We start from the raw sequence: 27,447 nt of genomic DNA on the forward strand, positions 1-27,447 counted from the left end.
CAGCGGACACATTTATCAGAGCTCAAAGGTTCTGAGTTCTGGAGACGGACACTGACAGACTGAAGCTTTCAGAGGGAGATCCAGGCAGCTCACTGGATGTTTTAGATCTAGAGAAACAAGAACATCTTCATTTCCTTCATCAAACAGTTAAATGTCTCTTAAATAACAGATTTGCTTCTGTCAGGTGATCTCACTGAGAGAAGCTTCACTGTTTATCATTTCAGGACGTCAGAGATCGACTCAAACTACCAGAGCCGTTTCTTTAAAGGCTACAGACAAATCTTCAAGTCCGGCTTTCTCTTCAGCTCCAGAACATGTCAAGTCATTCCCTCGTGTGTTTCTTGTTCATTGTGAAATGCTGTGTTGTGAAATGAGAAGTAACGGATCAGAATCAGACACACAGAGATCAGAGACGTGTAGAGAAAAATATCTGTGGTTTATTTTGTATAAAAGCGGAGCATGTCGTCCAGCAGGAGGCTCGCTGAGCTCTTCACCTCTCTGACTGCTTCACCTTTCCAAAAACTAAACCAACAACTGCTTCAAAAAAACCAGCAGGTGACCGTCTCTTCACGTCGACACCAGTCCAGTGGAAGTGTTGGTGGGAGGCCAGAGTTTAACTGAAGCTTCACCTTCACCGGTTTTTATTCATTCACATCAAAACAAGAACGTTAAAACTCTGTCGGTCTGGATTCAACCAGAGACGAGAACAGAACAGATGAAGAACTCTGATTTAAAGGAACCAAACTGCTGATTTCAGACGGTTTAAATCCTGAACGTCTCGTCCTCCTGCAGAGATACAAAGTTCAGCTATCAAAGATTTAAAGTTCATTTTTTCATTTTAGTTCTGTTTAATTTTCAGGTTTGAACTCTTTCATCTCCGTCCTTCGGTCACTGCAGACGTCTTGTTCTGTGTCGACAAACAAAGAACTCACAACAGAAGCTGTAGCTTCAGTTTCATGTCGACTTTTCATCTTTGTTGTTAGACTTTGACAGTTTACATGCAGACTTGTACAGTCTGTTTACAACAGCTCATTAAAACCCTCAACATCCTTTCATAAAGCGTGACGAGCAGAATGAACACGAGGCGGACGAAGACACTTTGACCAGCAAACACGGATCTGTCATATTCCATCACTCCAATTAACCTAACGGTCCAGCTGGTGTCAGCATCATGTCGCTGCATGTTCAAACATTCCCTCTGTATCTGACACAACTGACTTCTTCACTTTATCATCATTTCATAAATGATAAGTTGAGTTACACGACAGAAGAAGCAGCGTGTTGTTCCGAATCTCTCTGACCATCAGACGACTCCGTGACTGCCGAGCTTTTATTGTGAAACACTTACAGGAAGTGTTGACAGCAGCTGAACAACGATCAGGAAGAGCAGATTCACCAAGTGTCTCTCCGTCAGTTTCAAACTGCTGTCAACACTTCCTGTATGCATTTCATATTAAAAGTCTATCGCTGACATTCAGGCTGGAAAACTTTTAATGTGAAACATCTGGAGGAAGTGATACGAAAACAAGAACTGGAGTGGGGAGTTGGATTAAAGTTGTTTGTGTGTTTCATTTATCTCATCCATCAGTGACGGCCTTCATTTGTTTGTTCGTTGAGGCGCCGTGACGATTTGAATTTCTTCTTTCTGAATAATCTGACGTTAAATCAACGATCGGTTCTCGAGCAGAATGTTCCTTTAAATCAGAGTCCGAAAAATAAAGACACTAACAAACATCAGCTTCAGTCAAACGAAGGCGACCAAACGTGTGTGAGCAGAGAATAAAAAGCAGCTGGACGACTGCGTCAGAGAAACAGGAAGAAGAGTTAAGACTTCATCTGACAAGCAATCAATAACCAATATCTGATCAGCTTCATCAACAGGGGAGGAAGTAAAAAACAAAAGAGGGGACGAGGAAGAGAGGTCGGGTTACAGTGAGAAGAAAGACCAGCTCAGTTTAAACTCCACAGGAACAAGTGTGTGTGTGTGTGTGTGTGTGGTAGGCGGGGTCATGATGGCGTCATGTGTTGGGCTCGGCTGCAGGGTCAGAGGTCATCACATGCCCTGCCTGATGCTCTGGATGATCTGGAAGATGGCTGAAAGACACAGATCACATGTATTGATTACTGATTGGACAAACTGTGCAAACATTCCATCTTTAGATCGATTGCTGGACGTCACAGACTCTTTCCTTCATGACAGAAGGCAGTTTGTGATGTAAAAAAAAATATAAAACATGGACAGATTCGTGAAGTTTTGGGTCGTTTCATCAGCTCGATGTTTTCAGGACATTTTGACGCTTTCAGTGATGCAGCAGTTCTGCAGAAAAACCACAGAGATCTGATCAGCTGTGCAGGAAGCAGATAAAGATTCTCCATAGTCACGACTGTAAACATGGATTTCAGCACTGAGGCTCTGCTGCTGTCAGACTCTCACAGGTGGATCAATAAGGATCAACAGATCGCTGCTCTTCGTCCTGACAAACTCTTCTGTATAAAAGACCGCCGCTCGTCTGCATCCTCTCGACTGTCTGACAAGTTTAAATAATATTTAGAGTTCAACAACGATCCCAGGCTTCAGTGATTCAGAAATAATTAAAGAAATCAAAAGAGAGAAATCCAGTTTCTCCAATCTGTCCAGAGTGAACCCTCCTCTCATACAAATCTATAAAGGATCTCTGAAAAAGAAAACAAACCAACACGTCCAGCGCTGTCAGAGAGTTTCCTACAGTAGCAGGCTAATGCTAAGCTAGCTGTGTAGGTTGAAGAGATACTCACCTGATCCACAAACCACAAAGACGAACAGAGCGAGCAGCCACGGGCCCACCGGAGACTTCTCCTCGTTAACAGGCCGCTGAAACACACACACACATATCAATCAATAAATAAATAAATAAATAAATAATCAACACAACAGATGACAGAAAACTACCCTGCAGTTATTTATTTGCTTTCTTGTCCAAGATATTCAAGTTCTAGATTGTTGAACTGTTTTATGGATTCAAACTGAGCGATTCAGTGAGGACATAATGTGCAGATTAACGCACAGACCTGCAAGTGCAGCGCTGAGCATTCTGGGTAAGGAGCTGCTCGCTTCAGGCTAACAGAACATATATTCAAAAAGGCAAGAGAGGGGACAACTCAAGAATATGTGACTCAACACCTTATATAGCATTAATTATATTGTGATGGCTGAATTAAACCTGCACAGAGTGGACAACAAATCAGTTACAATCATGAAACAGTCAGAATATCTTTAGGCCCAGACTGAGATCCAGGTCCAGGTGTCAGGAGGTCTAATGAGGGTCTCAGTCCTCTCACACTGCTGTTACAGATGACAGCACCTTGCTAAGAGACCCAAGTACGTGCTAATCACGAACTCCGCTGACAAATGTGTGTATTTACGGCTGCGCTCTATGTTTGCAGGAGTAAACCCCACAGATCACCAACATGTGATCTGTATTCACACCGTGTGGGGCCCTGCTTCAATTCGTCTCGTGCAGAATTAGTAAGAACACGATTTATAACGAACACACACATGTTCTTCCAGCAGATGTGCAGTGTTGCGCCTCCGCCCACTGCAGTGTTGACAGCGGGCAGGATGCGTGAGAGGCGGACTGGACCTCACCGTGTCCCCCTAACAAGACCCGACAGGGACGGAGAGTGTGCGCCGAACTGAAGCCGAACTGTCAGTCAGTCCAGCTGAAGGCTTCAGTACCACAGTCCTGACGTGCAGCTGTGCACAGAGGCGACACCACATGAACGTGACAGATGTTTGATGGAGTCTGGCTCGGTGTCGCCTACAGCAGCGTGTTAGCGTGTCGGTCGGTGCCACAGACGTCAGCTGAGACTGTTTCACTATAATCTATAACAACATGTGAAGACATCTCGGCTTCTTGATGTCAGACTGTGCTGAAACACGTCGATCGTGCAGCTGTACATGCTAATGCTAAAGCTAGCTTCGTCAACGCTGAGCGCAAACTGCATCGCAGCTTCCGTCACCGAGTCGCATTTTAACCGAGCAGCTAAACTGCTGCAGGCACATTAAATACATTAAGCAACACAAAATATATAATGTATATTATAAAAGAGAGGCTGCAGCTGTGTGCTGGTGCCTCGATCTGTAGCGGAGTGTTAGCTAGCTGGTTAGCCGTTAGCCCGGCTGTCAGTACCGAGGTTTTCTGGACGTGTCCCCGCTGTGTGATGGTCTTGCTGTGCCGCTCGTTCGCCACTTTCATCCGCTGCACCGCCGACATGTTTGAGGTTTAACGGCCTGGACCAGGAGGACGGAGAGCCGGGGACGGCCGGGAGGAGGAGACGGTGGAGGAGCGCCGGTTACCAGTGAAAGCGTTCCGCGGGAGGTGAGGAGTCTCCGCCGGGGTTTGTTTCCGTGTTGCTCCGAATGAAATGCTAACCGTGAGCTAGCTGCTAGCGTGCTAGAGTGAGCTATGAAGGGGCTGGCCCGGTCACGTGACAGGGGAGGATTCAAAATGGCTCCCTGCTGCCCTCTAGTGGCGGGAAGAAGCGCTAGAGTCCAGAATGATGTTCTGAATGATCAGACTGTATCAGTACCACTGCACCCTTCTGGTTCCGGTCCACCTCAGCCCGGGTCTGTATGATCCACACTGTTCCAACACATCCACACTGTTCTCTGAGTTCTTGAGACCCGTCTCACACTGGCACCTCTTAACCCACATAACCTGCTCCGGACCAGAACCAGCAAGCCGGGTTAGCCCACTTTGGACATGCCAGTGTGAATGCTCCCTTACGTAAAGGGAACCGTTAGCCCAATGCTAATGAAACGGTCCTTTAAACAGAACGTTTGTAAATCACCTCGCTGACGGTTCTTGTGTTTATTGATTTGTGTTGTTTTCATGTGTGTAAACAAATAAAATCAGACAACAAAATAAACAGTTTGACTTTTTTGTAAAATTATATTCACACAATATGGAATAAAATTCACTGTCCATAGAAAGTCAATATTAAACCCTTAAAATGATGATTAATGAGAAAATAAATCGACATGAACCAGAAAGAGTTTCTTCATTTTATTACATCCTGCAGTCAGACTGCAGTAGGTCGACACACACACACACACACACACACGTCTGCATGTTAAACACATGGTCGTCTCACACACACACACACACACACAGTGCTCTGCTGGCTGTGTAGGAGCCAGGGGTCAGGGGTCAGGGGTCATTAGTAGGATTCCAGAGGAAGTAGAAGACGTCTCCTCTGAGGTCTACCTGTGTCCACCTCCCTACAGGTGGTCCTTTACATTAGTCCTTTAGTTAGTAACGTTCCAACATGGAGTCCGACTGACTGGCGGGCGTGTTCCCGGAGGTCAGAGGTCATGCAGGGTCAGCCTGGGGTCACCTGCTGTGACATCACAGAGGTTAGAGGAGTCATCAGAGCTGAGTCTGGGTCGTCATCACAGAGGTAACAGGTCTCTAGCAGCCCAGCCCGCTGATGGAGCCGATGCGGTCCATCTTCATCCCGAAGCAGCCTCTCCCTCCGAACATGGACTTCCTGCTCTGCCTCTTGACCTTGGACTGTCGCTGGAGGAAGTCCAGGAAGAACTGTGGGACCGCTTCCTGTCTGCCGGCCAATCCCCTTGCAGCACCACGACTGGCGACCAACCCCCCGGAGGGAGACGAGGACGAGACGGGGCGTCCGGCTGAGCCTTCTGTGATGTCATCAGAGGGCGGGGCCAAGATGAGAGAAGAGAGACGAGAGCCGAACAGAGAGCGCAACACCTGAAGACAGACGGGTTCAAATGTCAGCTTTGTCAACACTTCGTGGTAATTATCAAGTTTTAAACATATTTGAATCTACAACTTTAAACATCTTTTCCACTGGCCAACAATCAAACATACACCTGCTGAGATCAGTGTGAATGTGGCAACTCTGCCCAACTGTTCTCAGCCCAACCACAGACCGTTCTCAGTCCAACCACAGACTGTTCTCAGCCCAACCACAGACTGTTCTCAGTCCAACCACAGACTGTTCTCAGCCCAACTGTTCTCAGCCCAACCACGGACTGTTATCAGTCCAACCACAGACTGTTATCAGTCCAACCACAGACTGTTCTCAGCCCAACCACAGACTGTTATCAGTCCAACCACAGACTGTTCTCAGCCCAACCACAGACTGTTCTCAGCCCAACCACAGACTGTTATCAGTCCAACCACAGACTGTTCTCAGCCCAACCACAGACTGTTCTCAGCCCAACCACAGACTGTTCTCAGCCCAACCACCAAATGTTCTCAGCCCAGCTGTTCTCAGCCCAACCACAGACTGTTCTCAGCCCAGCTGTTCTCAGCCCAACCACAGACTTTTCTCAGCCCAACCACAGACTGTTCTCAGCCCAACCACCGAATGTTCTCAGCCCAACTGTTCTCAGCCCAACCACCAAATGTTCTCAGCCCAGCTGTTCTCAGCCCAACCACAGACTGTTCTCAGCCCAACCACAAACTGTTCACATCCCAACTGTTCTCAGCCCAGCCACCGAATGTTCTCAGCCCAACTGTTCTCAGCCCAACCACCAAATGTTCTCAGCCCAGCTGTTCTCAGCCCAACCACAGAATGTTCCCAGCCCAACCACAGACTGTTCCCAGCCCAACCCAAGACTTTTCTCAGCCCAACCACAGACTGTTCTCAGCCCAACCACCGAATGTTCTCAGCCCAACTGTTCTCAGCCCAACCAAAAACTGTTCTCATCCCAACTGTTCTCAGCCCAGCCACCGAATGTTCTCAGCCCAACTGTTCTCAGCCCAACCACAAACTGTTCTCAGCCCAACTGTTCTCAGCCCAGCCACCAAATGTTCTCAGCCCAGCTGTTCTCAGCCCAACCACAGACTGTTCCCAGCCCAACCACAGACTGTTCTCAGCCCAACCACCGAATGTTCTCAGCCCAACCACAGACTGTTCTCAGCCCAACCACCGAATGTTCTCAGCCCAACTGTTCTCAGCCCAACCACAGACTGTTCTCAGCCCAACCACAGACTGTTCCCAGTCCAACCACAGGCTGTTCTCAGCCCAACCACAGACTTTTCTCAGCCCAACCACAGACTTTTCTCAGCCCAACCACAGACTTTTCTCAGCCCAACCACAGGCTGTTCTCAGCCCAGCCACAGACTTTTCTCAGCCCAACCACAGACTTTTCTCAGCCCAACCACAGACTTTTCTCAGCCCAACCACAGACTGTTCTCAGCCCAACTGTTCTCAGCCCAACCACAGACTGTTCCCAGCCCAACCACAGACTGTTCTCAGCCCAACTGTTCTCAGCCCAAACACAGGCTGTTCTCAGCCCAACCACAGACTGTTCTCAGCCCAACTGTTCTCAGCCCAACCACAGACTTTTTTCAGCCCAACCACAGACTGTTCTTAGCCCAACTGTTCTCAGCCCAACCACAGACTGTTCTCAGCCCAACTGTTCTCAGCCCAACTGTTCTCAGCCCAACCACAGACTGTTCTCAGCCCAACTGTTCTCAGCCCAACCACAAACTGTTCTCAGCCCAACTGTTCTCAGCCCAACCACCAAATGTTCTCAGCCCAGCTGTTCTCAGCCCAACCACAGAATGTTCCCAGCCCAACCACAGACTGTTCCCAGCCCAACCCAAGACTTTTCTCAGCCAAAGCACAGACTGTTCTCAGCCCAACCACCGAATGTACTCAGCCCAACTGTTCTCAGCCCAACCACAAACTGTTCTCATCCCAACTGTTCTCAGCCCAGCCACCGAATGTTCTCAGCCCAACTGTTCTCAGCCCAACCACAAACTGTTCTCAGCCCAACTGTTCTCAGCCCAGCCACCAAATGTTCTCAGCCCAGCTGTTCCCAGCCCAACCACAGACTTTTCTCAGCCCAACCACAGACTGTTCTCAGCCCAACCACCGAATGTTCTCAGCCCAACCACAGACTGTTCTCAGCCCAACCACCGAATGTTCTCAGCCCAACTGTTCTCAGCCCAACCACAGACTGTTCTCAGCCCAACCACAGACTGTTCTCAGCCCAACCACCGAATGTTCTCAGCCCAACTGTTCTCAGCCCAACCACAGACTGTTCTCAGCCCAACCACAGACTGTTCTCAGCCCAACCACCGAATGTTCTCAGCCCAACTGTTCTCAGCCCAACCACAGACTGTTCTCAGCCCAACCACAGACTGTTCCCAGTCCAACCACAGGCTGTTCTCAGCCCAACCACAGACTTTTCTCAGCCCAACCACAGACTTTTCTCAGCCCAACCACAGACTTTTCTCAGCCCAACCACAGACTGTTCTCAGCCCAACTGTTCTCAGCCCAACCACAGACTGTTCCCAGCCCAACCACAGACTGTTCTCAGCCCAACTGTTCTCAGCCCAAACACAGGCTGTTCTCAGCCCAACCACAGACTTTTTTCAGCCCAACCACAGACTGTTCTTAGCCCAACTGTTCTCAGCCCAACCACAGACTGTTCTCAGCCCAACTGTTCTCAGCCCAACTGTTCTCAGCCCAACCACAGACTGTTCTCAGCCCAACCACAGACTGTTCTCAGCCCAACTGTTCTCAGCCCAACCACAGACTGTTCTCAGCCCAACTGTTCTCAGCCCAACCACAGACTGTTCTCGTTCTAAGCCCAACCACAGACTATTCCTCCTCCTCCCCTCAGGAGGCACTACAGGTCTACGTATCCGGTCCATCGGGTTCAGGGGAAGCTTTTTCCTGCGTCTGTCACCCTCCTGGACTCCACATCGACCCTCAAACTACCTGAATCTAATCTAATCTGTGTCCAATGTGGTCTATGAATGATGTTTGATGACTGGACACAGTGTTGGAGGTGGAGCCCGGTTCTATTAAAGCTGCTCAGTGGTGTTCTGAAGCCCAAAAATGTCAACTTCCTGGCTGTGAAATTACCTGCATCGCCGACCGAGCCGGCTAACTACTGGTTTAGCACCCGGCTAACTTCAAGTCAGAATAAATTATTTAAATAATTCAATTGTGAGGCTCTTCTAGACTTTCCAAATGTTACCAGACAAATTCTGACACTCCGGTCTGCTGTTTCAACTGGTTCTGATGCATTCATGATGTAAAACGTGATGTCAGTGATGTACAACGCAGTGCTTCAGATAGAAATCAGATGATGGTGATGATGAAGATGACAATGAAGATGATGGTGATGAAAACGATGATGATGAAGATGATGGTGATGAAGATAATGAAGATGATGGTGATGATGAAGATAATGGTGATGATGATGATGATGATGATGATGATGATGATGAAGATGTGCCCACAGACCTGGTCATCATCTCGCTGAGATGAAGGTCTCGACACCACGGTGACGATGAGGAAGAGGAGGAGGACAGGAACGAGTGAGGAGGAGGAAGCAGCCATCTTCTAAAATCAGAAATTAAAAAGACATAATTAGGTTAATAATCCATCACCATGGCGACAGATTATCCTGCTTTCTTATTGGCTGAAGAGCTGCAGACAACAATGAAGGAGCAGCTAGTCAGCTGACGTCCTCAAACCACTGAACCAGTAACACAACATCACCAGACTCCATTAACAAATGTGATGATTTTAAGAGTTGTTGAGTTAAAACAAACTTTATAACGTTGTGAAACTCTGCAGTGTTTCCCACACGTTGACTACTCTGTTTCTCTCAGAGATGGACGGGTTGATTTCATACAGAGCAGGAAGTGACATCACATAACAGCTGGTCACACAGACGGACTGAGAGCTGAACACTGTAATCTGATTACTCAGGACAGATGCTGACAGGTGTGATTCAGTGGATTCATCTACGTCTTTTACAATCTGGAACAAAGCTGCTGCTGTCGGACAACAAACATTACCTTGAACTTTTACTATTTTCAATTTAATTTCTAAATGTCTGATTTAGCTCCATTGATTTAGAGGTAAAACATTAGATTAGATTTAGTAAAACTGGATTAAAATATGTTTTATATAGATTGCATTAGATTAGGAAGAAATCAGATCAGATGAAATAATCTAAAACTTTATTGATCCTCTCGCAGCAGAATCAAACACTAAACTTTCCCATATGTGAAGTAAGAATAAAAAGGTAACAGGACAGTAAATCAGTGTAACTTACAGACAGAAAGATGAAGAAGATATTCCAACAAAAATCCAAAAATTTAAAACAAAAATCCCAACAAAGTCCAGAGGATTCTGCTGATCGTCAATCAATGAGTCAACCTGCCCAAAAGTTTGACGTCCAAAATATGTTTCTCCAATAAGAACGATTGATTATTGGTCTCAGACGATGTCGTACCAAGAATTCATGTTTTTTTGAATGGAGTTTGGTGTGTTTGTGTCTGTCCTGTCGCAGTGTCAGGACGGGTCGGGGATCTGTGTGAGGACGACCGATGGACGACTAAATACGACTCAGGTCTGTGATGTCACACATTCTCACCACTGTTACCCCGACGACGGGTCACTCTCACACACACACACACACACACACACAGGATGCGTGTGTGTGTGTGTGTGTGTGTGAAAAGACTGAAACGTGGAGGAAGAAAGAGACCAAAATATCCACCAATCAGACAAAAAGCTCAATGAAAAGAAGAAAACTTAATTCACAAATAAAAAATCTGTTTTTAATTGGGACGAGATGCCTGGAATCCTGGAGGGGTTACAAGGTCCTGAGAAGGTTCAGGCCTCTGTGAGGAGGACCAGATGGTCCTTGAAGAGGTCCTGCAGCTCCTCAGGGTTTAAAGGTATCAGATGTATTTGAGGAGGTTAAAATGGTCCTTGAGGAGTTTCCAGGATGCCTTCAGGAGTCCCACAGTGCTTCTGAAGAGTGCTGATGATGCTGAAATAGTCCTTGGTGATGTTCAGAGGGTTCTCGAGAAGGTACTGGAAGTAACAGAGGAGGTTTAAGAAGGTCTGCTGACGGGGTCCTTGAGGGGGGATCCTGGAGTTCTTAAAGGGTACCAGAGGAACATGAAGCAGTTCCTGGAATTCTCAGCAAGGCTCCAAGGATCATTGAAGAGCACCATAGAGAAGGGTCAGTGGTCTAGGAGTTCCAGGGGTCCTCGAGGGGTTCTCAGGTTCAACTAAGAACTGCCAGGGTTCAGTACAAGTCGTTGAGTCGGAGGTCCTTGAGTTATTTTCTGAAGATGTTCCAGGAGTCCTTAAGTATGATCTTGGAGTCAGAGACAGAGATTTCAGTTTGGATCTGACTGATAGAACGATGTGATTGGTTCGTATCGACCAGGAGAAAGTGTGATCAGGTTGTAAGATTATAACATTTATTAATCCTCTGTCACAGATCAGCGCTACGCGTGTTTGACCCGCAAGGTTCTGTGTTCTCCACCTGCTGAGCGCCTGAGGTTTGCTCCACCTGAGCACCTGAGGTTTGCTCCACCTGCTGAACACCTGAGGTTTGCTCCACCTGCTGAGCACCTGAGGTTTGTTCCACCTGCTGAGCGCCTGAGGTTTGCTCCACCTGCTGAACACCTGAGGTTTGCTCCACCTGCTGAACACCTGAGGTTTGCTCCACCTGCTGAACACCTGAGGTTTGTTCCACCTGCTGAGCGCCTGAGGTTTGCTCCACCTGCTGAGCGCCTGAGGTTTGCTCCACCTGCTGAGCGCCTGAGGTTTGCTCCACCTGCTGAGCGCCTGAGGTTTGCTCCACCTGCTGAGCACCTGAGGTTTGCTCCACCTGCTGAGCGCCTGAGGTTTGCTCCACCTGCTATGCACCTGAGGTTTGCTCCACCTGCTGAACACCTGAGGTTTGCTCCACCTGCTATGCACCTGAGGTTTGCTCCACCTGCAGCTGCTTGAGGTCTTCAGTGATGTAGTGATGATTTTCGTAGCTAACCGAAGTTAGCACGTTTCCCTCTGTGAGATTATTAACTGTATTCTGGATCATTACAGAAAATCATCTCTAGGTTCTGACCCGTCCAGGTTCTGTTGATCCAGAAAATCTCCACATTTGAAGATAAATTAACTGTGTAGCAATAAGAAACTAATGCTAGGCTACAAACAGACGACATCACGGTCACATGACTGAAACGTCTCCACCACTAAGAGTCTTACTGCACAATTACTATCCAGGTTTTCTATAAACTGATCAATGTACAAGTTGTAAAGTCAGAGTTAGAACAGTGTGTAACTAAAGTGGCCTGTAAAGACCGACTACTGAGTAGATGAGTCTCCGTGTTCGCTGTGAGGACGTTTAATGTCCCCGACAACCTCTGTAGTCTCATTCAGACACTCGTTAGCAACCGCTAACTGTTTTTAACACATGAAGAGCTTCAGGATTAAACTGTGGGACATTAATGATGAATGAAACGTGTGAACATGTTCAGCCTGATACCTCACAGCTTATTACACACATTAAACTGAAAACACATCAGCATACTCTGAGACGAGGGGACAGGACGTGCTAACATGCTAACATGCTAACTGATGTCTGGTTCCAGGACTCTCTCTCTCTCTCTGTCTCTCTCTCTGTCTCTCTCTCTCTCTGTCTCTCTCTCTCTCTCTCTGTCTCTCTCTCTCTGTCTCTCTCAGACCCTCATGACCTCTGACCTCGGTCATCCCGCCCCCTCGTAAACTGTCACCGTGGTGACTGGGTCCCTGTTACAAACTATTTCCTGTGGAAGGGGGCGGGGCTACAGAAGTTCACATCATCCGAGGGATAGGTGTGTGTGTGTGTGTGTGTGTGTGTGTGTGTGTGTGTTTAATGACCCCCCGCTGTCTTTGTCCCAAGTCAGACAAAACCACGCCCCCCATTCAGCCTCTGACGTCATCAACCACGCACATTAAACACACACACACACACACACACACACACACACACACAGGAAGAATGGCTCATCAATCACCTTATTAGAGAGAAAGAGGTCACTGATCACAAAAACACAGGTTGTTGTCCTGTGTGTGTGTGTGTGTGTGTGTGTGTGTGTGTGAGTTGTGACGCACACAACATTCTTGCCCCCCCACAGCGACACACACTCACACATGAGACCTCACAAACCAGGCTGAACCAGAACCTTCAGTTCCGGGACTCCTTGAGTGACACCAGGAGTCAAACGGACCATGAGAAGGATCCTGGATCCGTTCATGTGGGAGTTCTTGAAAGTTCTGTAGGGCCTTGAAGAGTTTCCAGGTGTCCTTGAGGGGTTCTAAAGGTCCCTGGTGAGGTTCTGTGGAGTCTACGAGGGTTCTATGGACCCTGAGAAGGAACCAGTTCTGCACAAACCAGTAAAGTAAATCTTGGTGCTGCTCGGTCTGTAGTTTGGATCCATGTCGGATCGTTTAAGAAACACTTCTGGAGCAGCTTTGAATTGTTATGATCCAGTTTTGAACCAGTTCCAGATCAGACTTGGATCAATGCAACTGCAAGGGCCAGTTTCAGAACAACTTGAGACCACATTGGACTGGATTTGGACCAGTTCTGGATCGGTTCAGCAGCTGTGTTTCATGTTTTGTTCTGAGTATCTCTGGCTGTGACCGCTGAGGCTCATGGGTACTGTAGTTTCTAGAGTTTGTTTACCTGACTCTGCTGGTGTTTTGGTGGTTTATCATTATAGTGAACCTGAGGGGTCGCTCCACCTGCTCCACCTGCTCCACCTGCTCCACCTGGTGCTGTGCCCCAGTGCACTCTGGGAACTGAGAGCTGGCAGCTGACGGAGGCTGAAGACTCGTCTGATGAAGATAAACGTTGGTTCATTTCTCTGGTTGTATTTTGACGTCCAGCTTCAGTTTAACTTCTCACGGCTGCCGCTCGTCTCCAGGCAACAGATTCTCCCCCCAAACTGTTTCAGCCAATCAGCATTGACGTCACACCAGAGTGTGTGTGTGTGTATGTGTGTGTGTGTGTGCATGATTAATGGCCTCAGCCGAGTGTGAGAAATCTTCTGCTGTGTTTCTTCAACCAACGAGCTTCAGATGAACGTCTTCTTCAAGTTACTGATGTTCATCACTTTGAGTCTCAGACGGAGAACTGAAGATGTTCAGTCACAGGTGTGTGTTTGTGTTGGCAGGTGTGTGTTCATGAAGCCGTTATCAAACAGAACAGAACTCCAGAACCTCTGAGAGGTCGACTGTGAGTCCATTAATCCTCTTCTGACACCATGATGGTTATATTTATATACTGATGACACTAAATCCATCCAGACACCAAATGTTTCATGTTCAGAGCCGTTTAATTCAACACAGGAAGCATTTTACAGAGCCAAACACAAAACACAAAGACGTCTTTGTGTTTACAATAAATACAAAAAAACTGTGTGTGTGTGTGTGTGTGTGTGTGTGTGTGTGTGTGTGTGTGTGTGTGTGTGTTAAGCAGCTCGCGGGCTGAAGTAGGGCAGAGCTCTGATGAAGGCGTCCAGTCGGCTGCTGAACAGTTCACTGTCCAAACTGTGAGCAGGGACACACAGCGGGTTCTTCACGATGTACTCCACATACAGCTGAGAGAGACAGACAGACAGGCAGTTTAATGAGCTGATCATCAGAACAGATTTCCTCAGGTTCTGAGTTCACAGTAAAAAAAACAAAATACAAAACACACCACATTTTGACTGCCTGGACTTTAAACGAGTCGGAGGGAAACTTCAGCTTCTCCTGAATCAAATGCTGTCTGACAACTGATGCTAAATGACAGAAGAGGGAGGAGCTACTCAATAAAAACTGTTTTGATCCTGAGCTTATAATCACAAAACTGCTGCTGTGTGTGTGTGTGTGTGTGTGTGTGTGTGTGTGTGTGTGTGTGTGTGTGTGTGTGTGTGTCTTACGTTGCTGTAGATGTGCTGCAGTGTCTCTCTGGCGTTGGGCACAGACAGGTCTGTGTTCATGACAAACTTCAGTCCACTGGGCGTCTCGTAGTAATGAAGACGGTACTTGCTGGTCTGAAAGGACAAGAAGCCGTCCTTCCTGAGGACACACAGGCTGCTAAGGACCACAGACAGGTGACAGTGAGACAGACAGGTGACAATGAAACAGACAGGTGACAGTGAAACAGACAGGTGACAGTGAGACAGACAGGTGACAGTGAGACAGACAGATGACAGTGAGACAGACAGACAGACAGTCTCTGACTCATTTTGCATTATTTGGACCTTCTTTATAAATTCAGCAGGTGTTCTACATGAACTTCTTTCTGTCTTTGTGTAGAAACATGGAGTCTGTTTGTCTCAGTGAAGGACGAGCAGGAAGTGACATCACATCACAGGTGGTCACTTTACCTCACCTTGAGTAAACATGGCTGAAAGCAAAACAGAGGAGGTGGTGAAAAAGACCGGTGCAACATCCATTATTTGGACGTGGTTCGGATTTAAGCTGTCCAACGAGCAGCAGTAAACTGAACTCTGTGGAGTTTGTGGGACAACAGTTCCTGCTCGAGGTAACACAACTAATCTGTTCTACCACCTCAAAACCAAACATGTCACTGAACACCAGCCCTACTGCCAGGCAACGCAGCCAACACCAAGATCCAGTCTGCAGAACGCAGGACAGAAGAAACAGGAAGTGATCCAGATCTCCATCCAACAGTCATTTTCAAAAGGTACTCCTTACAGCAGGAAGAGCCCGCGATGGATTGAAATGACCGGGGCCATAACTGTTTACTTGTGTAAGGAGACGGTCCCTTTTCAAACGGTAGAGAGAGACGCGGCTTTACAGCCACGATCAGAGATATTGATCCATGACACGAGGTGCCGAGCCACAAATACTTTACAGGAACAGAGATGCTGAGCTCTGTGAAAAGGTTGAAAAGGAGCTGTGTGATTTGAAATAACGGACCTGTGGTCGAGCCGTACCATGGAGCCTTCACCAGCCTGACCTTTCACTACACAACGGATGATTAGTCTCAGTATCTGTTCCTTGATTAACAAGACACCAGTTTTCATTTCATCAAGAGAACAAAATGTTTCAAAATGTAAGAGCCAAATCAGGTGAAAATGTTGTTTTTGAAGTTTGCATAATATTAGTTAAGATTTGAACACTTAGAATTAAGGTCTAATTTAATTGTGATGGTGACGTAAGTTGTTGTTCTCAGTGATTAGACAGGTGTGCGCCTTTGTTTGAGTGGTGTGTGCTGTGATTGAGACTGTGCATTACACAAAAGAATTTGCCTTCTTTCCTCTTTGCCTAATACTGAAAGTATTTTCAGCACACTGTCTGTTCCTTAACTAAAAAATCTTTGGTGGCATTTAAAAACCAAGGACTTAAACTAAATGTAGTGCCTTTTAGAATGGTTTGCACTTTTTCTCTGTTAAAGTCTCTGCAGCTAGTGTACTTGAATTTTATTGTTCTGCAACATTATGTTGTATAATTACAGTGTTGCACAATAAATGTTCTCAAAACTACATGCTACGTTTCTGTCTTTCTTTTTTAAAAAATACATTCAGCAGTCTGGATTTTCTATGTAACCTGTTCTGAAATGGTTCTATTACAATTTACATATCGTTATCGCAAGAGACTGCAATGTAGGGTTGTCAGAAGTATCGAAACTCAAAAAAGTATCGATACTATAATGTAGCCAAGAAAGGAACACTTACGTTAATTTAGTTTTTATCAGGCTTACCTAATATTTAGATGTGCACAGCATACAACCTCAAAATATTCTTCTTATTGTTATTGTTTATTTTATTTAATTATTTTTTGCACTACCTCAGACCTGAAACTTGTTATCGTAGTTGCAGTTTCTTTTTGCACAACTGTTTTTATAATAAATATTTAACGTGTTCTGTTCTGTTAATTGTTACAGAGGTTATTTTTGCATTTTTCTTGTTAATTACAGATATTTCTTTTACATTTTGGGGTCTTTTTTTTTTATCCTTGTGGTATCGAAAATGGTATCGAGTATCGAATATTGTCCTGAGTATCGGTATCGAGTTGAAAATGTTAGTATCGTGACAACCCTACTGCAATGTATATCGCTATATGGATTTTAGATCCACATCGCCCATCCCTGTAAAATATGATGTCTTTTATTGTAGTGAAGGATCTGAACACTTCAGACAGACAGACAGGTGTACAGATAGGTGAGAAGGATACATGTCCAGAGGAGACATCTTGCTGACGAACGACCGGATGGAGAAGAGCATCCCGAACATCAGCTTGAACTCCTGCAGAGACACAGAGACAGAGTCGGTCTACAGACTGAGGGACGTTTGTCCTCGTCGTGTTCCCGCTCAGAGCTGCTGTCCTCTCACCTCGTCCTTAGAGATCCCCGCCTGCTTCCTGCGGTTCCACTCGCTGTAGTACAGACAGCTGCCATTACGGTCGAAGATGTACAGGTTATGGACCGTCATCTGACACACACACACACACACACACACACACACACACAGACACACACACACACACACACACACACACACACAGTGGTTATCATCATTTTACCCGCAGGATCATCAACAAAACACCGTTTACACTTCCTCTTTCATCAACAATCTGTCTTAAATGAATAAATCAATAACTATCAGTAAGCACCGGGTGATTCAGCTGTGTGCCGAACTGCAGAGTATTTCCTCCTGGATCTAAAAGGTTCGACAGTATTCTCCACTTGATGTCAGGTTATTTATGTGTCAAGTGTTGAATTCGGTGTTAAAAATGTCGGTTTTCTCGAATGGAGTCTGGTTCTCTGGTCGACTCAGACGGCTGAAAAACGGTCAACAAATTGTCCGTTACTCCGTTAAAGCCTCATTTAAACCGAGCACAAGTTTAATTACTGTTAAAATACTTCATACTGCGTTCAAAGATCGCGAATTCTGTTTCTAAAAGGAGTTTTATGAGACATTTTAGGGAGCAGCCGCGGTGTTTACCTTCACTTCCGGGTTCCTGCGGAGTTCAGGACCCCGTGACAGAGGTGTCCGTTCACATGCCCGTAACAAAACTGTTATTGTGTGAATGTTTATAGATAGATCATACGTTTATACTTGATGATTGCAGTAAAACGTAATCATACAGACACACTTACAAAACATTAACTTTGTAAATTAACCCCACAATAACGGACGGGCGGTATTCACCAACACCTACTTGAAGCGACGTGTTTCCGGTTAACCAGACAAAATAAATCAGCGGGTTGTAACCGAGTCAACACAAACTCTGTGTCCTCGTGGCTGTTCGGAGCTGCGTGCGGGCAACACTCTCACCTGAACTGTTCACCTGAAACTGCTGTACGGAACAAAGATTCGGACTTCACTCGCCGAACACGAGACAAAAGATCGGGACAAAGACACCTAACAGGTATTTTAAAGTGTTTCAGCGACCAGCATGTTTCAATCATGATGACAAACTGCGACCTGTGAGCCGAACTGTAAACAGAAATGTGGAGACTGAAAGATTTTGGTCAGTTTGTAAAAGAGATATCAAGCTTCCCCGCGATAAGCTGAAGCCGCAATGCTAAGGGCTTTTATTGTGAAAGGTACAACATGAACATCCTCCTCATATTATTCGGTATCTTCAAACCCACACACATATATACATATACATATATATCTATAGATAGATAATTATTTGACGGACTATCAGATGTGCAGATCTCTCTCTGGAGGGCCCATGTTGGGAGATCTGCAGGGACCTTCTGGGTGATTGTTCATGCAGCGTGCCTCCAGGTGAGCTCCACACCTCTGCTCTTTCACTCCTGGGCAGGTTCTTTAAGTCTTTGAAGCTTGAGCCATGCATTGTTGGTCTCTTCTTGGTCTTCCTTGAATGTCGTCTCAAATCTCCCCACACATGCAAAGTCTTCATTGGAGACCTCCGTTACGTAGATAGATACCAGGGTTCTCCCCAGACGGTGGAACAGCGGCGCTGCGCCGCTATACCGCTCGGTCAGCGCCGCTATACTCCGCGCGTGACAGTGTCGAGCGTCCGTCCGTCCGTCCCTCGTCCCCCGGTTGACGGCTAGGAGCTCCCGGCTGACGGCGATGAGCGTCCGTCCGTCCCCCGGCTAACGGAGTTGATGACCGGCTGTCCGTACGTCCGTGTCCCCCCCCCCCCCGAACTGACGTTGACGAGCGGTCGCCCCCCCCCCGGACTGACGTTGACGAGCGGTCGCGCCCCCCCCCCCCCCCCCCGGACAGACGGTGCGCCGCTATACTAAGAATTTCTGGGGAGAACCCTGGATACAGTAAGTTATTAGAACACAAGGTGGTACGTTTACAAATAAATTAACATTTAATTTGAATTTAATCAGTTCATTAACATTTCTAACTGACACTAACAGTCACATTATGTATGTATTTCTTACCTTCAGGGCTCTAGAAGTCTCTGCAGTTTGACTCATTCTGGTGGCGTCAGAGTTTGTTGTGTTGTTGGTCCACGGTAGCTTTTATTGCTGCTTGATTGCGGTTTAGACGCTTCACCATTTCCAGTGTTGAGTTCCAACGTGTTGAAACGTTCGGGTCAGTGCTGCTGTCGCAGGGCCGCTTGCCGTGCTTGCAGCTCTGAGGCGTTTGCCGGGCTGTCTGAGGTGAGGATGGCTCGATACAACTTTTCATGTCACATACTGATACGATATTGCAACTTAGAGTATCTGCCGATATCAATATCGATCCGATACCTTCTTTTCTCCTCTGTTAAGTTGTTATAATATAAAAAATTGTATATTGAACTTTGCTTAATATGGACATCTAAAAACACCATGTTTAAACTGTGCAACAAATATTCTGCTCTGCGAAAGGAGAAATAAAATAAAATGATTTGCCTAAAGCTATAATTTCTTTATTTAAACTTAAAATCAGTGCAAACTACAAAGTTGAATGTTTCTTCTTTCACATGTAACCTCTGTGGTTGAACTGTGAAGCATCCATATCAAACTAGATACAGAATGGACTCAGTTCCAATGGTCCATCAAAGGCTATAGGACATATTACTACTTTAGATAACTGTCACAAACACACTTTTACAGTCCTTTCTGACACTCATTTGGTCACTTCAACATAGGGTTGTCAAAAGTATCGAAACTAAAATGTTGTATCCGGATACAATACTCATTTTCAAAAGTATCGATGCCAAGAAAGGAACGCTTACGTTAATTTAGTTTTTATCAGGCTTACCTAATATTTAGATGTGCACAGCATACAACCTCAAAATATTGTTCTAATTGTTATTGTTTATTTTATTTATTTTTTGCACTACCTCAGACCTGAAACTTGTTATCGTAGTTGCAGTTTCTTTTTGCACAACAGTTTTTTATTATAAATATTTAACGTGTGGTTCTGTTAATTGTTACATGTTGTGACAGAGGTTATTTTTGCATATTTCTTGTTTCTTTTAAATTTTGGGGTCTTTTTTTATCGTTGTGGTATCGAAAATGGTATTGAGTATCGAATATTTTCCTGAGTATCGGTATCAAGTTGAAAATTTTAGTATTGTGACAACCCTACTTCAACATGAGGGGCAAATTCTTCTTCAGAAATATTAACATTTCAGCCGTTTCATCGATAATAAAGGAGGCTGTGCTGAAGAGCCTCTCGCTCTCCACACCTGTTGAAGGTGCACAGAGATATTTAGTTGCTGTAACTACCAAGGAGGGCAGTCCAGGTTGGGTGATCTTCCAGTACAGCAGTGGATTGTCCGAACGTTGGCTCGCTGAAGTAGGTCTGCACATCAACACGTACATTTGTGGTGGTTGACTCTGGACCAGGTGCACTTTCCTCCAGGATTTAATCAAAAATGCTTTCAAGTTTGCTCTTGCTTGTAGCCTCTACCCATGAGGACTTCTCTGCTGGCTCAGGGGCTGTTCCCCCCCTTTTCTGCATTTGTGAAGTCCCTTAACGACAAAAATAAACATACAAGATTGACACAGACACAAATAGTTCTATAGTTAGGAAACCTCACACACCTGTTTGTGTATCGTGGATCCAGTAGTGTCGCAACTGAGTACACTGGCTTGGATTCCAGGTCTCTGAAACGTCGGTTTACAGCCTCAAGGAGGGTCCTGTTCATGGTCTTGATTCCGTCATCAGCCTCATTTTCTCGACTGAGAATGCATGTAAGGACACTCACGATAGGGATGACGTCGGGTACAGATGCTGATGAAGCGCTCACCTCCCTTATGAACTCCTCAAAAGGAGCGAGAGCTGCAACAATCCTTCCCAGTAGCCCCCACTGGGTTGTGGCCAGTGTGGCTGACAGGTCGTACTCTGCTGTGTACGCACACAGGGCCCTTTTCTGTGCAGCGAGGCTCTGGATCATGTAATATGTACTGTTGCACCTTGTTCGTACATCTTGCTGCAGACAACTGGGTGGCATATTCAGCTCCTCTTGAATGTCCTCTAAGCGTGAATATGCAAGCAGCGAGTGTTTGAAGTGACCCACAACCGTACAGCAGTCCCTCATCACAATAAGTTGTAGTTTATAAGCAAAGTATCCTAAACTGGCAACTCCAAGACGGTCCATTGCTTTTATCACACTACTGACTTTGTCTCTTAAAATAACATGGACTTTGCTCTTAATTTTCCATGCATCAATCATCCCATCAGTCGTTGTGGCGATGGACTCTCCTGTGTCATGGAACTGCTCAGCCTGCAGCACTGCTTTAAGCAGAGTAGAACTCGAGTCTACCAGTTGTGCTGTCAGGCTTAGTAGGGACATCGGACACACGTTTGAGCTCCAGATGTCAGTTGTTAAACTAACCATGTCAGTGTTTTCCAAACATTTTTAAATGAACTCACACATTTCTTTGTACTTAAGTGGCACAGCCATATAAGAAATGAAATGCAGCTCTAAATGTTCAACCAAATGTCGAAAACCCACATTTTCAACCACGGAAAGTGGCTGGTCATCTAACAAAGTAAATTCGATGACCTTCTCCGTTATCACCTTTGCTTTGTTGCTTTTGTGGGGAGTTTCTCATGCTTCTGTTTTTTCACTTTTCTTCTTCGCACTTGTCGAACTGCAAAAAGACTTCAGACCCCTTTCTGTGATGCTTTTATAAATGTTTTATCAAGTTTGTGGTGTTGCTGCCCTTTGAGACACTGAGCTGACATTTGATCTTAGGTATCGGATCGGATGGGCTAGTGTTGTTTTTTCGATGGTCGGTCCTGAAATTTTGACCATTATCGGGCCGATACTGATCCTGAGTATGATATCGAGCCACCTCTAGTCTGAAGTGGCCAACAATTTTCTGACTCTTTGCCAAAACAGACCGGTGCCACAAAATCAAGGAACATAACAAGAACTGAGTTCACTTCATTTGTGAGGCTTTCCACAGGTCTGGTCACAGTCGCGAAAGGAGCGACTATATGAAAGTTCAACTTCTTTCTGAAAGCTTCGAACGTACGATTACACTGCAGCTGTAGAGAGCTGAAGCCCCGCCCCCTCCGGTCCCGCTCATGGCCTTGTGAGGAGAATTTTCTAACTCATGGTTCGCATACGCTATAATGTGCTGTGACAGCTGACATATTGCCCAAATTCTGACAGTAAAACGAGCCATTTCGGGGGGTTGTGGGTCTTAATTATCGTTTTACAGACGGGTCATTCACAATGTTAACTTTTAGGAAAAAGTCTCCTGTGCGTCACACTACGATGTAATTACACAGCTTGGCCATGGCAAACTGGCTTCAAGGCCTGGCGCTCTTTGTCGGGGCCTGAGCTCGCTGATTAGGCCAGTCGTTACCATCAAGCCAACTGTGTTAAATAGTCCTCCCTCTGGTCTGTGTTGGTTTTACAGGAGGACTCAAAACCACATCACCATCCACTTTGTCAGAGTGTATAACATGATGAGACTCTGATCTGCACTAGACAAGCGACTGATGTTCACACAACTTTGTTTCTGTTTCTCTGCAGATAAACTCCTTCGAGCTGACGAGCTGCAGAATCTCTGGAAGACAAATTCTCCACGACGAAGGCCGAGTGAGGAAGAAGAAGATGAGTTCTCAGCAGGTGAGTGTTTGAAGTGTGTTTAAAGTGACTCTACATGATTCATTCAGTCTTTACACCTGAGGACGTTCACAATGTGACAATGAGTTCAGGCTTTAATAACCACAGTGTGATGATGGTGTCTTTGAACAGTGAGGTCAAACAAACAGTGACTGTGATCTGTTGTCGTGGCAACTAAAGATCAGTCGCGTGACCACTGCAGATGAGAGACTGACGCAATATTTATTTTCTTTAATTTCTTTATTGCCGGCAAACAAGCTTCACACATCAGCAGCACATGGATGATGAGTGAAGAGAGGCCGTCTCTCCTCATCCTTTTATGATAACAGAAATCAATACTCACAACTCTGGTTTACCACCACATCGCCCCATGACACACATGAGACTTCTCATACACGTCAACCATTGTTGTGTGTCACACATTAACACTTCTTCAGAGCACATATCCACAGAAGAGGCTTCACAAACCCTCTTCAGGATGAACGAAGTGTAATCAGCAATACAGGATGTGGTTTCTGCTTCGTCTCCTCTCTGAACACATCCTGTGTGGTGACTTCTCACAGATCTGCTATAATTATCCTCTCCTCGTTGGATAGGATTGTTGTTTGTTGTTGTTTTTATGAATTTCATGTCATCAAATGAAGAGTACTCTGAGAAACACCAGTTCTTAGATAACCACTCTGGTTGTGTCTGGAAGGGGCTCAGACAGATTACAAATTACAAACCTAAATCCCCCCACTCCATCAACGACCTGCGACTTGCAAATGAACTGAACGAGTTCTACTGTCGCTTTGAGACACAAAGGGACAGTCGTTACACCATCCCCCGCGACACCTTCGCTGATCTCACCAACCCCACCACCCCCAGCTCAGCAGGACCCTGGGCCTCTCCACTTCACACCTCTGCCCCACCCGTCCCCGTCATCCTGTGTGGCTTCCCAGTTGACTCTGGAGTCTTGCCACTGAACATCAGCTCCCTCACCAAGAAAGCACAACAGAGAATGTACTTCCTGCGGCAGCTGAAGAAGGTCAACCTGCCAAAGACGATGATAGTGCACTTCCACGCATCATACGCTCTGCTGAGACGGTGATTGGCTGCAACTTTCCATCGCTTTAGGACCTGCACAGCTCCAGGGCTCTGAGGCGTGCAGGTAGGGTTGTGACCGACCCCTTCCATCCCGGTCATTCTCCCCTCTGGCAGGAGGCGGCAGTCTATCAGGACCAAAACTCCCGCCACATGAACACTTTCTTCCCTGCTGCAGTTTGGATCTTTAACAACTCCTGAGACCCCCACTGACACTGACTCTTGCACTCTGGCACTCATACCCACTACCACTCTTGAATCTTTGCATTACAGTAATGCAGAATTTAGATAATTTTTATCATTTTTAACAATCTTTTCTTCTTTTTAATCTATTGTCATTCCTGTACAGCTCTTCTGTCTTTATTTATCAGTCATCCCATACTTATGTCCCTGTTTATATTGTTCTTTAATGTATGCACCATATACACCAAGACAAATTCCTTGTTGGTGTAAAATCCTTCTTGGTAATAATTTTGTTTCTGATTCTGATAAGCGACATTAACATCATGATGTGAGTGTGGACATAAATGCCAATAGGCTTTTGTCACACAGCATTACGCAAAATGCTTGAGTTCAATATTATAAACTCATGCGCATGCTCACAAGAAATCATATGTGCCCAATATCTGCATTTGATATTCACCAACAGCACCAACAAAGCTGAGAGGTGAAGATCAGTGACTGATCAGCTGACAGTGAGGGCCCTGCCCACCAACTCCGGGGCCTCTGGCTCCTTCCAACATTTGAAATACAGAAGTATGACAACAAGAAACATAAGTGACCTGGGTGCAGGTGTGGCCTGGTCACTGTCCTGACGCATGGGTCGTGTAGTCTGACATCAACACTCAGCCTGATGCTAAATTTAAGGGTCATCATTTTTCGAAGTATCTGAACTGGACTCTGGTCCTGGTGCCCTGCCCTGGGTAAATTTTATGTTCCACACACTTCTTAATGTTTTATGTCGTTGAAGCTCGCTCCATCATGATGTCTCACTAACTTTCTCTCTCTGTCTGTTTGTTGCTATAGAAACATAGGGGAGGAGAAGGACTGGAATGTCACCACTGTCAGCACTGCGACAAATCCTTCAAAACATCAAGCTCTTTGAAGAGCCATCAGAGAACTCGCGCTGTGTTTAAATTCAGCTGTGACCAGTGTGAGAAACCTTCAACAACATCAGAGTTGAAAGCCCATCAACTAGTTCACACTGGAGAAAAACCATACAGCTGTAACCAGTGTGGGAAAGCTTTTACCAGTGCTGGTAACCTAAGAACACACAAACGTGTTCATACTGGAGAAAAACCATACGGCTGTGACCAGTGTGGGAAAGCTTTTACCTATTCTAGTCAACTAACAATACACAGACGTGTTCATACTGGAGAGAAACCATACAGCTGTGACCAGTGTGGGAAAGCTTTTACCTCTTCTAGTCAACTAACAACACACAGACGTGTCCATAATGGAGAGAAACCATACAGCTGTGACCAGTGTGGGAAAGCTTTTAACTCTTCTGGTGACCTAACAAAACACAAACGGGTTCATACTGGAGAGAAACCATACAGCTGTGACCAGTGTGGGAAAGCTTTTCACTCTTCTGGTGACCTAACAAAACACAAACGGGTTCATACTGGAGAGAAACCATATAGCTGTAACCAGTGTGGGAAAGCTTTTACCTCTTCTAGTCAACTAACAACACACAGACGTGTTCATACTGGAGAGAAACCATACAGCTGTGACCAGTGTGGGAATAGTTTTAGGGCAAGATCAGAGTTGACAGTCCATAGACGCATTCATACTGGAGAGAAACCATACAGCTGTGACCAGTGTGGGAAAGCTTTTAGCTCTTCTAGTCAACTAACGAAACACAGACGCATTCATACTGGAGAGAAACCATACAGCTGTGGCCAGTGTGGGAAAGCTTTTAAATCCAAAGATGAAGTAAAAGCCCATCAACTCACTCACACTGGAGTGAAACCGTTTAGCTGTGACCAGTGTGAGAAAGCTTTTACCTCTTCTGATAAACTAACAAAACACAAGCGGGTTCATTCTGGAGAGAAACCATACAGCTGTGGCCAGTGTGGGAAAGCTTTTAACTTTTCTGGTGAGCTAACAAAACACAAACGTGTTCATACTGGAGAGAAACCATACAGCTGTGGCCAGTGTGGGAAAGCTTTTACTCATCCTTGTTACATTCAAAAACACAGATGCTCTCACACTGCATCCATATGAACAATTTTCAAAGAGAAGCAAACTGATTCTAATGACTAAATCTGCGCTAATGATTCTTTATCCATCAAGATTCTCACCAATTTAGAAGCTAAAAACTACTGTATTTAGTGTATTACTACTATTATATTTTATATACAATGTGATTGTGACTTTTGAGCACATTTGGGCAATTAAATTTGATAAATCCTCAACGTAATTAACCATCTTTTACATCATGCTGCCTAAAATCCCTTTTGAGGATATTTTTAGTCCAAATCTCTGATCATATTTAATCGTTCACAGATGGTTGTAGCAGCTGATGTACAGCGAGGACTCAAGGATTGTGTCTTCAGCTTTTAAACCCAGCACAGTGCTGTGAAACTTCCAACTTTTACACAACTTTGTGTGAATTGAGACAGTTAACATCTACAGACTAAAGTGTGCAACATAAAGTTACTAAGCAACTGCCAGCGGTCAGTCCGAAGCTGACATGGTGATCAAGATCTCAAAGTGGAAGAGACATTTTCTTGTACGCGGTTTGTTTGATAAAGAGGAAGTGACATGTTGCAGCAGCAGTCCACAGGAAGTCCATGTCATCTATCCGAGGACCCCTCAAGTGGACTTTCTGCCGACTTCACTGGTTCAGTTACCCACAATTCATTGCAATATGGATATGCCATCATAGAACTGATTATGAATATGTAAAATAGCCGATAGAGGTCATCAGAATGTATTTTATCATTGTAGTTTCAGGGCTTGCAGAGTCTCGTGACAGCTGATATCTGTGAGGCCTCAGGTTGAGGTCCAATGGGAGGAGGTTTAGATTCAGACACAACGGGTTCAGAACATCCAGCCTGTGAGGCCCGAGTCCTTTATGCTCCGTTGTTTTAACTCCTTCTGGTCTTCCTGCAGTGACCCTGTGTTAATGAGCTGACAGAAGTGTTTCATGTGTTTTCTCTTTGTATAACTGATGTGTAGTGAAATATATTCTCCTTCTGTGTGGACTTTATGTAATAACCTGTATTTTACATCTTTATTCGCTGTTTTTATTTTTTGTTCGGGCGGATACACAATAAAGTAGAGGACTCTTTAACACCCTTGTACATCATCAGTTCTGGTTGGAGGCGTTAAGAAATGACAGCAGCCCATCTGGGTTCTTTGCTCTGCCCTCATGCCCCACCCACTTTTAGCTGAAGGCAGTCTCACTAATCTGACGGGCAGTAAAAGTAAACTCATTTTTCATTCATCATTAAGACTCTTCTTTTTGCTGTTTTAAAATCCATCCAATATGACTTTCTTGTAATCTGATTA

General features: G+C 45.5%; 4 protein-coding genes across 10 annotated transcripts in view; 1 reads left to right on the forward strand and 3 right to left on the reverse strand.

Moving 5' to 3' along the window:
- LOC115590086 (stress-associated endoplasmic reticulum protein 1-like) overlaps positions 1–4,487 on the reverse strand; it is a 17,086-nt gene extending 12,599 nt beyond the window's left edge. For 2 of the 3 annotated variants that reach the window (XR_003985653.1, XR_003985654.1), the window contains exons 1-3: positions 4,170–4,487; positions 2,776–2,851; positions 1,976–2,094 (exon numbers count right to left, since the gene is read on the reverse strand). Coding sequence is in view for 1 of the 3 variants with exons in the window: in XM_030431352.1 (XP_030287212.1) it covers positions 2,054–2,094; positions 2,776–2,851; positions 4,170–4,253 (201 nt within the window). In the remaining 2 variants the exon portion in view is untranslated. Of the gene's footprint in view, positions 1–415; positions 2,095–2,775; positions 2,852–4,169 lie in introns of those variants that run through there. The other variant, XM_030431352.1, reaches the window with a different exon arrangement.
- LOC115590082 (C-type natriuretic peptide 2-like) overlaps positions 1–10,348 on the reverse strand; it is a 21,085-nt gene extending 10,737 nt beyond the window's left edge. Inside the window, exons 1-3 of one of the 2 annotated variants that reach the window (XR_003985652.1) lie at positions 10,097–10,348; positions 9,277–9,375; positions 5,088–5,756 (exon numbers count right to left, since the gene is read on the reverse strand). Coding sequence is in view for 1 of the 2 variants with exons in the window: in XM_030431345.1 (XP_030287205.1) it covers positions 5,451–5,756; positions 9,277–9,372 (402 nt within the window). In the remaining variant the exon portion in view is untranslated. Of the gene's footprint in view, positions 1–5,030; positions 5,757–9,276; positions 9,376–10,096 lie in introns of those variants that run through there. The other variant, XM_030431345.1, reaches the window with a different exon arrangement.
- A 3,795-nt stretch (positions 10,349–14,143) lies between these two features.
- trappc1 (trafficking protein particle complex subunit 1) lies at positions 14,144–18,513 on the reverse strand. Of its 3 annotated transcripts, none has more exons than XM_030431313.1 (5): positions 18,490–18,513; positions 17,172–17,270; positions 17,014–17,084; positions 14,751–14,889; positions 14,144–14,426 (listed from the first exon to the last, which is right to left on the reverse strand). In XM_030431313.1, exons 2-5 carry the CDS (start codon positions 17,268–17,270, stop codon positions 14,298–14,300), a joined length of 438 nt encoding a protein of 145 aa, XP_030287173.1. In that variant the 5' UTR covers positions 18,490–18,513; the 3' UTR covers positions 14,144–14,297. The 3 variants fall into 3 exon arrangements, with proteins under 3 accessions (XP_030287173.1, XP_030287174.1, XP_030287175.1); XM_030431314.1 differs by lacking the exon at positions 18,490–18,513 and adding an exon at positions 17,784–17,853 and having other exon boundaries at positions 14,247–14,426; XM_030431315.1 differs by lacking the exon at positions 18,490–18,513 and adding an exon at positions 17,452–17,778 and having other exon boundaries at positions 14,247–14,426.
- On the forward strand, positions 17,916–27,229 carry LOC115590003 (zinc finger protein 239-like). 2 transcript variants are annotated; one of them, XM_030431232.1, is made up of 4 exons: positions 17,916–18,210; positions 22,756–22,851; positions 24,958–26,029; positions 26,440–27,229. In XM_030431232.1, the coding sequence occupies exons 2-4, from the start codon at positions 22,837–22,839 to the stop codon at positions 26,454–26,456; spliced, it is 1,104 nt and encodes a 367-aa protein (XP_030287092.1). In that variant the 5' UTR covers positions 17,916–18,210; positions 22,756–22,836; the 3' UTR covers positions 26,457–27,229. The 2 variants fall into 2 exon arrangements, with proteins under 2 accessions (XP_030287092.1, XP_030287091.1); XM_030431231.1 differs by having other exon boundaries at positions 17,927–18,210; positions 24,958–27,229.
- Positions 27,230–27,447: the final 218 nt, after the last annotated feature.

Source organism: Sparus aurata, chromosome 10, assembly GCF_900880675.1.
Source record: "Sparus aurata chromosome 10, fSpaAur1.1, whole genome shotgun sequence".
Taxonomy (NCBI): Eukaryota; Metazoa; Chordata; class Actinopteri; order Spariformes; family Sparidae; genus Sparus; species Sparus aurata.